Genomic DNA, 13197 nt, shown 5'->3' with positions numbered 1-13197 from the left:
TAGTTCTGGCTTCTATCTCTTCAGTTCTACTCCTTTGCCCTTTCAGTGTATTGTCCATTTCTGATATTCTATTATTAATCATTTGGACCTTTTCTGTAGGTTTTGAATTGTTTCCAATGCTGTATCTATCTTATTTGATTGTTCCTGTAGTGCTTTCCTGACTTCCTTATTTTTCTCAATTCCATTGTACAGTGTTTTGATACATTTTGTAATCATTTTTCTGAATTCCTTCTCCGGCATTTCCAAAGCCTGCACATCTTCCAATATGGAGTGTAAGTCTACTTCCGGCTCATTTGCCTCACTTTATCTCGTTTCTGGACATGTGCAGATACGGTCACTTGCTTCTGTTTTTTTGGCATCTTCAGGGTTATCTGTGGCCTTAATACTCAGATCGATATGTATTTTTGTTTGTTTGTTTTTGGAATATACACTATTTATCAACAATCTCTATACTAAGGTACAATGGCGCTGAAATTAAAAAGGGTACCAAAGGGAAGGCTCAGAACAACCTATGTACAAATAACAGTTATTGGAGATTAATCATTTAGATTTAGAAATCATGTTCTATACAAATAACACTTTTAAAATGTGTTGTTTAAAGGAAAGCTGCAGTTAAAGTCAACTTTATATGGATAAAGTTAGTTTCCATTCCCTTTTCTATAATTTTGCTCCCCAGAGTTGTATTTGATCTATAAATCTCTATAAAGACCCACCCATCCACAACCCAGCAGAACTGCAGTTTTCCTTTAATGTAAGCTTTTTTAATGTTAAGAATCAAATTTGGTATCCGTTATATTTTAGAAAGGTCTCCCAAACACTTCTAATCTGTATAGACTTATGGGGTAGCATTAGCCACCAGCTGGTGCCTACTTTCTGGCAGAGTAATGAATTTGAGTTTTGAGAAGCATTCAACATGGTTCAGGGGTAGTGGGTAGGGTAAGTCCAAAACTCTGCAAGTCTCAAATCCATACAGTTGTTCATTCCATTCAAGATATTAAATCTTTTTATTGCATACACATGAACATGGATGATACATAAATTTCAATCCCATCTATAATTTTATCTGGTACCATTAATTCAAATTAGATATATTGCATAGGATATGCCAACAACCATTTTTATAACCAATTGTTTAACTGCTTGGGTGACCATTTAATAGTGAATTCCAGGTTCTTAACATAGCAACTGTCAGTTCAACTATACCATGGTTTCTGCAAATGGCTTCTCTGTCCCCAAGTAGTCCTTCTCTAAGGTTATATAAGTAAACTGAATGGAATCTGGCATCACCCTGACGGAATTCTAAACCTCACACTGTGGGGTAGTTTATCAAGATGACTTCAGAGTAGACTAACTTTACATAGCACATTGAAAAAAAGACACTTATTCAGAGTCATGATCAGACTATTACATTACATTTAGCAATCAACAGCATGGGTGCGGGAAAAAAATCTACATTAAAACCCTTTGTTGGAATGCGTTACACTTTCCACAGAACAGAAACTAAAATAACCTGTTATACAATTTAGTCACAAATACAGTCCTCGAGTTTGTTTTGTTTTTTGCCCATACACATGAGTATTGTCTAAAACATGTCTTCTTTGTAGCAGCTAGGCCCTCCCACCACTGTGCTTGGCTGAGTGCACAAATCTGTTGTAACCTGTAGCTTCCCTGTCACTTCTCTGGCTTTCCTCGCCTGCTAAACTTTGTTTCCTGGCTATCATTAAAACCTTCTGCCACTCCCATAGCTACTGCTGCTGCTTGAACCGCCATAGCCACCTTGGTTTCGTGGTTTGGCAAAATACTGACCTCTACCACCATAAGGGCCAGAGCTTCTGCCTCCAAAATTTCCTCCCTTCATGGGTCCAAAATTTGAAGACTGATTATTGTAATTGTCAAAATCATTATAGCTTCCACCGCCTCCAAAATTGCTTCCATCATTACCAAATCCATTATAACCATCCCCACTGCCTCCATGTCCACCACCACCTCAGCTGCCACCAAAGCCACCTCAGCTGCCACCAAAGCCACCACGACCAAAGTTGTCATTCCCACCAAAACCACTTTCACGGCCACCACCGAAGTGTCCAGAACCACTTCGACCTCTTTGACTGGAGGAGGCACTGGCCATCTCTTGGTTTGACAGGGCTTTCCTTACTTCACAATTGTGGCCATTCACAGTATGGTACTTCTGGATAACAGTCTTATCTACAGAGTCATGGTCATCAAAGGTTACAAATGCAAAGCCCCGCTTCTTGCCACTGCCTCGGCCTGTCATGATTTCAGTCACTTCAATCTTAACATACTGCTCAAAATAATCTCTTAAGTGATGCTCTTCGGTGTCTTCTTTAATGCCACCAACAAAAGTCTTTTTCACAGTTAAGTGGACACCTGGTCTCTGAGAGTCTTCTCTTGAAACGGCCCTCTTTGGTTCCACCACTCTTGCATCCATCTTGTGTGGCCTTGCATTCATGGCTGCATCCACCTCCTCCACAGTAGAATAAGTGACAAACCCAAAGCCTCTGGAGTGCTTGGTGTTTGGATCTCTCATCACCACACAATCATTGAGCGTCCCCCATTGCTCAAAATGGCTCCTCAGGCTCTCATCTGTTGTTTCAAAGCTCAAACCTCCGATGAAAAGTTTCCACAGCTGTTCGGGCTCTTTAGGAGACTCTGACTTAGACATGACGGCAGTGAGGGGGAGGAAAAAAAAAAGACGATGCTTCCTCCACCCTGTCTATGAGCAGAAAGCGTATTTTGGTATTTTTTATGCTTTCTGATTGCTTCCAGGTAGATGTGATCAGGAAATGAGCTTCACTTTTCACTCTTCTTCTTGAGAAATTTCAGGATGCCACTGTTGGTCGTTTTGACATAACTTAGGATTTAATTTTTGGTCTATTTCCTTTTTTGTCTGCTTGTCCTGCTCCACAATCCCCGTTAAGGCCTTTTTTCTAGCTGTAAACAGTTCAGGACCGGCTGTGGCTGTTTGGTTTTAATTGGAAACTGTCTTTTTAAATTTCAAGGAGATCTGTGTGCATGTGTAGTAGAACCCTCTGAGGGTGGGGCTGGGGTGCCCACTAGCTGAGGCACCCCTATAGTCACCAGAATGGAGGTGTGCAGACAGCAAGGGACCAATGAACAGCTACCAAAAGAAGAATGTCCACACCTTTATCTCTGTGGTTCTGCCAGATGTCTGTGGCTGCTCCGATCCTTCCCCCTCTTGTTCTCACCCAAGATGGCGGCTCCTGGAGCAGCTGAGCATCTTGAATTAGAAAGCCATGGATCTCTTGCTTCTGCCACAAATTCCCCCAGCTGTGAGCCTTCCAACCTGCTAAATATTCCTTTATATGTGGTTCAGAGTTCTGGGACCATCCCCTGAGTCTGCTTGGCCAGGTATTCTGTGTTGTTGCTGGCGGAGCTCCTTTACTGCACTTCCACCCAATCCGCCATCTTGTTTGTTCTGGCCAGTCTTATTTTAAAACAAAAAGTTTGCAGTCAAAACATTTGCCATTACATATGAAAAAAGCCAGAACCTTAACTGGCTCAAATGAAAGGTAAGGTCTAGGAGTCTGAGTGCTTTAATTAAACAGCATTCAGATTCATGAATAGTACTTGGATTTCCTCAGCCTTCATATGGTTACAGAGTTGTTGTAGCTGTTTAGCCTGACATCATGTCAACTCCCAGGTAGTCAAGCAGCTTTTCTAGTATCGCTTTTAAAACCCCTTGGGTTCTAATTTGTTCATGTTAAACATTTGGTCATCCCTGACTCAATCACTGTGGCCAGTGCTGTGCTCTGACTTAGGCCTGAGTCAGTTGCTCCCTAGAGTCAGGGATGAAGCACACAAAGAAGGGGAGAGGGGGTGAATTTCAAAATGAAAATTTAGAGCTCCTTCTGTAAGAAGGATCAGATCACGTGGAAGGAGATAGACAATTTCCACTCTGATAACTTTTGGAAACTCTGCATAATTCTTACTTTAAAATTCCTAATACTCTAGAGATAAAGGAACTTAAAATCCTGCAGGTGTGATATAAGATTGGAGTCCTAGGAAAAGAAATTCTTTTGTTTTAAATTGGGATCATCTTATGTTGAAGTTGTAGAAACTCAAATATGTATTGAGTTCTTGGAAATTTGTTTTAAAGGAATAAGAAGATGATCCAGTTGGATGATTAAACTTTATTATTGCAGATGTGAAAAAAGTTTCTTTGAAGCTAGAGATCTTCGCCAGCACATGAACAAACATCTTGGTGTGAAGCCATTCCAGTGCCAATTTTGTGATAAGTGCTATAGTTGGAAGAAAGATTGGTATTCCCATGTGAAGTCTCATTCTGTCACAGAGCCTTATAGGTGGGTAAATTTGAGAAGAATCTGAATGTAATTGAGACACACATATATATGCACATGTGTGCGTATATATAGATACATACTTGGGTTGATTCTACAGGCTCCTGGTGTTTTGAAAAAATAATCTGGGGTTTCCCCCCACCCATTTTAGGTGTAATATATGTGGAAAAGAATTTTATGAAAAAGCATTGTTTAGAAGACATGTAAAGAAAGCTACCCATGGGAAAAAAGGAAGAGCAAAGCAAAACCTGGAACGGGTATGTGAACAATGTGGAAGAAAATTTACTCAGCTGAGAGAGTATAGGAGACACATGAACAACCATGAAGGTAACTATATATGTACTAAATAGTATATGTATCTAAATAAAACAGAAGTCAGTCCATTAGTGAATCTCCTTTCATGTCCTGTCCTCTTGTCTACTATCACACTTTCTTTGATAAGAGATTAATCCTACATCTTGGAATACTTAATCATTTGATACAGGTGATTCTGAACCACTACCTAATTGTACATTCAAGGGGAGAGGGAGGGCGTCTTCAAAGAGTTAATGAGAAAATTCCATTATCTTTATAACTTCTCTTTTGTCTATGAACTTTTTGAAGCACTCTCGTATGTAGATTACTTTTCTAGTGAGCTTAATTCCATATCAACATTATTATGTTGAACTAGACTACATGAAGTCTGTTGTTTATCCTAGATAGTTATCATTATAGGATTGCTGTAAGTTTAGATTATGCATAGAAACCTATTTAACTATAGTTTGTTTCTCAGTAATTTCTACCCATGAGATGATCAGATGATCTTTGGATAGATTAGGTCCAGAATAAATGATTGCCAAAATCAAAGTGGAGTCTTGATGTAGCACTGTTGGATAAGGACTGGACTGTTAACCAAAAGGTCAGCAGTTCAACCTGCTACTTCTCAGAAACCCTATATAGGGTCGCTTTGAGTTGAAACCGACTTGACGGCACTTAAAACAAGTCAAAATAGAAAGCCCTAATGACTTACTGTATTTAAAGAAAAACATTACTTAGCAGGTAACTTTAATATATTTTGGTACTTGCACATCAAATCATCACACCCCTTATTAAATTTTTTTTTTTTTTTTTTAAATAGGCGTTAAGCCATTTGAGTGCTTAACATGTGGAGTATCTTGGGCTGATGCCCGATCTCTAAAACGTCATGTCAGAACACATACTGGTGAGCGGCCCTACATCTGTCCTGTATGTAGCGAAGCCTATATAGATGCTCGAACGCTCCGCAAACATATGACTAAATTCCACAGAGATTATGTGCCTTGCAAAATTATGCTGGAAAAAGACACCCTTCAGTTTCATAACCAAGGAACTCAAGTGGAGCATGCTGTTAGCATCTTAACCGCAGACATGCAAGAACAAGAAAGCAGTGATCCTCAAGAAATTGAGACTGTTGTAGTGACAGGAGAAACTATGGAAGCTCTTGAAGCTGTTGCAGCTACTGAAGAGTGTCCATCGGTATCTACGCTTTCTGACCAAAGTATTATGCAAGTGGTTAATTATGTATTGGCACAGCAACAAGGACAGAAACTTTCTGAAGTTGCAGAAGCTATTCAGACTGTTGAAGTAGAGGTGGCACATATTTCAGAAGCAGAATGAACATAGTAATGGAGATTAATAAGTGACATCTAGAGTATACTGAACTCATGGAATATTTGTTTACAATAGTATGTGACTGTCCACTTCAAGTTTATGTCAAGGCTCTGGGGTATAGTCGCTGATGTTGCGACTCTTCTAAACGGTTTGGCCAATGAGTTCTGCAGAAAATCCATTTACTGTAAAACAAAAAAATGAAAATATTTGATGACAATGGTTTATCATGGTATACTTTTTTTATGAATTAAAAATTGTAAAGGACTGTACTAAATTAAAAACTTCAGTTTCATTTGCATTTTGACACAATTTTATTGTATTTTGAGTTTAAAAGGCTGCAGCAATAGGCTTTATTTCTTTTAATTTTCAAAATAGGTAAAGTTCCACATTTCATTTGCCTCATTTGTGGATTAAAAAAAAAAAAATTCTAATACTAAGCATTTTAGTAGAGTATATATATATAGATAGATAGATAGATACCACATTTTTTTTTTTAAATGCTTCAAATCCATGATTGTTGACTTATTTATTTTAACCCCTTCTAAGTCAGGGATCTTTGTTTTAAAGCACTTAATAAGTTACATGTTATAATCAAGTTTGCACAGTATATATACTTACCTATATGGGGAAATCATAATTAATAGCTGACTTTTTAAATGCTATTAAAATGCATGAACTGCCTCTTAAAACTTTAGTATACTATCTCTTCAAGGCAAGTAAATTGGCTATGAAAAAAGAGCGTTGCTATTAAATAGCATTAATAGAATTTTCTCCTTGATAATTTAGGTCAATGGGAGAGAAGGAGAAAAATTAAAAGAGTCTAGTTATTTTGTAAGAATGAACAAGTTAAAAACTAGGTTTGGTATGTTTTCAGCTATTATATCATGTTTAATTGTTTAATATTGTTGAAAAACTACAGTTTAAAAATAGACAGCAAAGTAGAAATCTGCAGTAGTTCTGTGATAACATAATTGTCAAGTAATTTGAGAAATACTGAAAATTCTTCAATGAGGCCCTCATTCTAGTATACAAATTGAAGAAATTATTATGCTCCACCAAATTATTGAAAATAAATTATTTTAAGATGTTATCTGAAAACTAAATAACATTAATTCATGTGTTTGATTTTTTTAAACTCCCACATCTTGAACCTATCCAAGTTTCTGATTTTCAAAAGAACCATAAGAGGAGATCCTACTATTCTAATTGCCACTGTAGCTATAACTTAAAAATTAAGCTTTTAAGTATTAGAAACTCATAAGATGTAAAATTAAGAAATAAGCAAATCACATGTAAATCATTCCTAAAGCACAAAAGAGAAATGAATGTGCCTTGATGTACAGAAACTGAGTTACTTAATTTGTTTACTTTAAAAATAAAGAATAAATGTGATAGCCATGCATGCATTATACCTGCACATGTAATATTTGCATCTGCAAAATTTCATTGTGGCTGACTGAATTTTAAGAAGTAAATTGAAATACAGCCCATAACTTTATAGTAGCTGCTTGGTTATCGTATTTTTGGTTTGAGAAAATGTGTACTTTACATGACTAAAATTTGGAGTTCTGTCTTTTATGTTCCATCCTCACCATTGTTATTAGATTTAGTTAATTGTATGAGAGTTAATGTATGTCACAAATGTGTAAATAAAAGATGTTGAATTTGGTTTTAAAACATAAGCTTTGGAGTTGAACTTGTTGCTGATTTCCTATCATAAAAACAATCACTGTTATTTTATTAAGGTAATCAACTTTTAAAGGGGAAGAGGAACTGAACACATTAAAAAGTAATCACTGGGAACAGTGAATATTTAAAACATCTTATTTAAATGTATTGCAAGTAACTGTCAACTTTGGATTATTTAAATTTGTAGAATCATATCAAGTCCATATAGAGCATGTTAAGAAAGTTATGAAAAGTTAGCATATTTATAATGTTACTATGGGGGAAACATCCATGTTTAATGTTAGCAATCCCTGTCATAGTCTGGGTTCTCTAGAGAAGCAAAACCAGTGAAATATATATACAATACATACCAAGAGGTTTGTTTTAAGGCTTATTTTAATGTCTCACACAGTTATATAGATAGAGATGGGTAAGTTCTAAGTCCTTGGGTCTGGCTACAGCCTTCTCCTGACTTAGTTGCTGTAAGGACTGATGAACTCAAAATCAGCAGGTCAGGCGGCAGGTTTCTGGCTACAGAGGAACGAATCAAGGTAGCAGGTAAGATTACAGGTAATCAGGAATCCCAGTTGGCAATATGGCAGAATGTTGATTAGACTCCAAAGAACCAGACATTGGATGATGAGTCAAATGCAGGTATCCAGACCCAGCAAAATGCAAGACAGCTTTTCCACCACATCTTCATATAGGGAAGCAGGCAGTATCCCCAAGGAAACTTCTTTTCAGTTGATCAGTTGCTCATAACATATCTCATCATGGAAGATTACCATGCTTTAACTGCCAAATCAGTGACAATCCTGGCCCAGCCAAGTTGGCATAAAACCTTAAATATCACAATCTCTTTTTAGAAATATGCAGTTATTTTTGTTGTTAGATGACTTTCCCAAACTTTTTATCCTCTGGTCAAATTGAGGATTTGAAGTTCTTTTGACTTACTTTTTACTTCTATTGCTGAAACAGAATGTGAGTTGATGCTGTGAGACACGAAAGTTTATGTATTGTCTGTAGAAATTAAGTAATCTGATGGCTTATTTTATTTTTAAAAAAACTAGCTGTGTACAGAATGTCACAGGATTACCTGTGCTGGACATAAAGCTGAATCCAATTCTGCAGGCTTTTTTTTTTTTTTTACAACATTACTGCAAATTATTGGCACATGATGCTTCTTGCTCATGCTTTATCCTTTCATATCTTCAACCTTCATAAAGATTTCTAAGCAAGGGTTTCATAGATCCTTTTAGAGAGAATTGACTCCTTATAATGTTAAATCTCCCAGTCGAACATTGTATTTTTTCCACTTATTTATATTATCTTTCAATGTCTCATATACAAGGGGTCTTCAAAAAGTTTGTGGAAAATGGAAGTGAAAAGATAATGGAACTCTTACTACAGTGTGTGCGTATTAGTGTATATACATATGTTACGTGCTCTTTAGTCAGTCCCAATTTATAGCCAGTGGACAACAGAAGGAAAATATCTGGTTCTACCCCATCTTCACAATTGTTGACATTTGGGCCCATTTTTCTTTTTTATTGTGAATTGAGTGAATGTTTACAGACAAAATCCATCAGCTTTACACTCAACAAATCCTACACTTGGTTTCATCTCAAAGATTGCAATCCCCTCCTTGCAACAAGTTAACATATTTCTTCCTTGTGTTCCCCATTTACATCTTATATTTCACACATGAACAAAGTAGAAATATTTGATGTATACTTAAAAAACAAAACATATATATTCATTTAAATGTTCAAAGGACACATTCTGCAAGCCAGCCTCCTGTCCACAAGCTCACAACCATAGTCCATGAACCTAGAACCCTCAACTACTCTGTCTCTCCATGCCACCATCTCTGCTGTTGTTGCTTTTTTAGATAGGGATCTCATGCTCCACTCTTGCTCTCCCTTTTTGATGGTCCTTGAATACTCTGTTCCTGAAATGAAAGATTAATGGTTCCCCCCTTTTAGTTACACATCTTCTACAATTACAGTTGTAACAATCACAGTTAATCCTGACATTACAATTGAATCATGAAGTCCTGTCACCATGCCCTTTTCACCAATCCATCTGGAAGAGAGAAAAACTACATTCTTCTTGGATCAACGATCAACAGTCATGGAAGCAGCAGGCAAGAAATCAAACGATGTATTTATTGCATTAGGCAAATCTGCTCAAGAACTTTTTTAAATGTTGAAGAGCAAAGATGTCAGCTTGAGGATTAAGGTGCACCTGACCCAAGCCACCGCACAACATGGATGAACCTTACATTATGTTGAGTGAAATTAGTAACAAAAGGAGAAATATTGCATAGGACCACTACTGTAAAAGACTAAGAAAAATAATCCATACTAAAAAAAGGGGGGGATTCTTTTCTGGTTCCTGCAATGTAGGGAGGGGGTTGAGGGGAGGGAAGGGAAGGTGGAGCACAGGGTAAGGAATAGACACAGAATAGTTTGGGTGCTAGAGAGGGGAGCAATATACAAGAAGAGGGAGGGGAATGGAAGAACAAAGTGGATGGGAAAACAATTAGGTTTGCATGGGTTAAGTGGGACAGAGGTAGATAATGATGTATGCATAACCTTGGAACAACAGGGCTCCAGGCTCCGGGATACAGGGATTGAAACATGGTTGAATGGGGAAAAGGGAGGAAATAATGTTAAGATGCTTGGTTGTGTTTTGACTCTTTGTTTCCCTTGCATACCATTATAAAATAGACGCTTGAGGGGGAGAGAAAGGACTAGCCAGAAATATCACCATTGAGAGCTTGTGAGTCTGTTTTCTACCTATAACTGATTGGAATACCTAAAAGGGGGCTACAACGTGCCCAGTGAAGGAGGCTTCCTGTGGAACCTCTGCATTACATGAGACCATAGGTAGAATCCTGAGCAGCATCCAGAATCTTCTAAAGTGGGCAATTTCCACTTGAAAGGACAAGCAGACCAGCCTGGAGCAGCAAGAAGAACAGAAGATCTTGAAAGAAAGACCAACAGGAAAAATACAAAACAATATAGGCAGACTGACTGATTACTACAAGAACAAACCAGTTGCTCTCCCAGGAGACATTAAGGCAAGTGGTCGGGTCCCCTCAGAGCAAAACCCCTTCTAAGACTAAGACTCAATGGGAATACACGCTCTGATTGGTGACCATGTTCGTCACCAATAAGGGGAAATGAGGGAAAAACAGCAATGAAGCTGCAAGCTAAGCCCTACAATGTTTAAATAGACTCCTTTGAACCTGGGTGGAGACCTGGTTGGCCAGCAGAGTTGCAAGACCTGGGCCCAGAGTCAATGACATAGCCACAGAGGACTACAGTGGAGAGTGAAACATCCAGCTGGTAAGAAGACAGGCCATATGCACAAGAACACCCACTTGACCTGACTTCAATGACTGGATGATCAGAGCTCAACTAGAAGAAAGAGGAGGAAAACAAGAGTAATCTGATACAATTTGATGAACTTGACCTACACCTATGGATGCAGTAGCTCAAAAGAGGGAACAAATCTTTATAGCGAGGATCATTCCCACCCCCTCTATACACAGAGTAGACAGGGATGGGCAACTTGGACATTGACTACCCAAAATGGGGGTGCTACAAAGGCAAGAAGTGACTGGCTTACAAGCTTTTGGAGGGAACCTAGATCCAGAGGGCGTGGAGGAAGGTAGAATCTTCACTGAGTAGTATCCACTCTGTCTAGGCAGGGCTGATGAAAGGAAATCATTTGTGATACAATAGTGAATAATTGTTATCAGGACTGATTGTGAAGGTTAGAAATGTAAAGGTAGACATTTTGTAGCAAGGAGGGGAGTGATTAACTTTGCAGTCTAGGAGCAGAGGTCCCTAGGACCATCAAGTGAGAAGAGTGGAGAGCGGGACCTTACCCAGAGAAGCAGTGACGCCAGAGTTAAAGGCAGAGACAATGACGTGGAGAGAAGGAGCAGCTGGGGACTCTAGACCAAGAGAGGGAGAGGGGCTGTGTGCTGATGACCGGGGGCCAGGCTTGCAGGGTATACCTTTTGCTTGGTTCATGATGCATGGAGGGGATTGTAACCATGGCAATGAAACGATATAAAATAGGATGAATGTAAAATGAATGTTCTCCCATGTAAACTATCACATAATTCACAATAAAACATAAAAAAAAAAAAAAAAAAATCTCTATGGTGTGGAGCTGTAGGATAAGCACTAGACTGGCACAACTGGGGTCACCAGGAGTCAGAATCAGCATGATGGCAACTAGTTTTAAGAGAGACGACAATTAAATGCAGTGTCTGAAACTGAATTGAACCTTCGACTAGGAGAACATTAGTGGGTTAAATAGTGAAATGTGAATAAAGTCTTTAGAACGAAAGTATAGTATAGAATAATAAATAATTTATAATAATGTACTTATATGGTAACATAGCCTCCAGCATAGCTTGGATTTCTCTTTAGTATCATCGATTCTTTGTAATATACTGCCTCTTGAAATGGTTGAACCTTGACCATTTCTTTTTGGTACAATGATTCTGTATACCTTTCATCTTCTTTTAAAGCTTTCTGCATCACTCAATGTTTTGTCTATGGTGGTGGTGGTGGTTGTGTGTCATTGAGTCGGCTTTGATTCACAGCAACCTCATATAGGGTTTCTGAGGCTACAAATCTTTACAGGAGCAGGAAAGCCTCATCTTTCTCTGGTGGAGCAACTGTTAGATTTGAACTGCTGACCTTGTGATTAGCAGCCCACTACACTACTAGAGCTCCTTGATTTTGCCCATGTTGTTGTTGTTGTTAAGTTACATCGACAAGTCACTTCCAACTTATAGAGACCCTGTATACAGTTTCCAAGGAGCAGCTGATGGGTTTAAATTGCCAACCTTGTAGTTAGCAATCCAGTGCTTATCCTACAGCACCTTCAATATTGCAAGTTGAAGCTTGAATTTTTTTCTTCAACTTGAGAAATGCTGAGCATCCTTCCTTTTTGGTTTTCTAACTCTAGATCTCCACACATTTCATTTTACTATGTCTTCTCAAGCTGCCCTTTGAAATTTTCTGTTCAGCTCTTGTACTTACTCATTTCTTCCATTAACTTTAGCATCTCTACACTGGAGATAAGTTTCAGAGTCTCTTCTGACATCCAGCTTACTCTTTTCTTTCTTTAATGACCTTTTGCTTTCTTCCTGTATGGTGTTCTTCTTTGTGTGTGTGTGTGTGTATGTGTGTGTGTATACTCCAGGTTACTTAATTGTGCTTGTGAGGAACAAGAGGCAGTCATTTGAACAGAACAAGGTTTAAACTGAATGGTTTAAAATCAGTAAAGTTGTGCACCTTTCAGCATAGTGTTGCAGAATTGAATCCAACTCCACAGCACCTAACAACAACAACTTGTGAACATAGGAGTCCCTGCAAGGCACAAATAGCTTAACACTTAACTACTAACATAAAAGTTGGTCATTCACAGATGGGTCCCTTGGGATGCAAGGGTGAATAATTGTTACCAGGACTGACTGTGAAGACTGGAAATGTAAAGGTGGATATTTTATAGCAAGGAGGGGAGTGATTAA

The 13197-nt window shown here is 38.3% G+C and overlaps 1 protein-coding gene and 1 pseudogene across 1 annotated transcript in view; one reads left to right on the top strand and one right to left on the bottom strand.

Annotated features, from left to right (window-relative positions):
- The window catches only part of ZBTB11 (zinc finger and BTB domain containing 11), a 35687-nt gene extending 29514 nt beyond the window's left edge, over positions 1-6173 (top strand). Inside the window, exons 9-11 of the mRNA XM_006868620.1 lie at positions 4185-4343; positions 4492-4667; positions 5458-6173. Of these exons, the coding sequence (XP_006868682.1) occupies positions 4185-4343; positions 4492-4667; positions 5458-5975 (853 nt within the window). The 3' untranslated portion in view covers positions 5976-6173. The remainder of the gene's footprint in view (positions 1-4184; positions 4344-4491; positions 4668-5457) is intronic.
- LOC102834069 lies at positions 1721-2683 on the bottom strand (annotated as a pseudogene).
- Positions 6174-13197: the final 7024 nt, after the last annotated feature.

The sequence above is a fragment of the Chrysochloris asiatica genome, unplaced genomic scaffold, assembly GCF_000296735.1.
Source record: "Chrysochloris asiatica unplaced genomic scaffold, ChrAsi1.0 scaffold00120, whole genome shotgun sequence".
In the NCBI taxonomy this organism is placed as follows: Eukaryota; Metazoa; Chordata; class Mammalia; order Afrosoricida; family Chrysochloridae; genus Chrysochloris; species Chrysochloris asiatica.
Note: the sequence above shows the minus strand (reverse complement) of the source record. Positions and strands in the feature narration are given on the sequence as shown.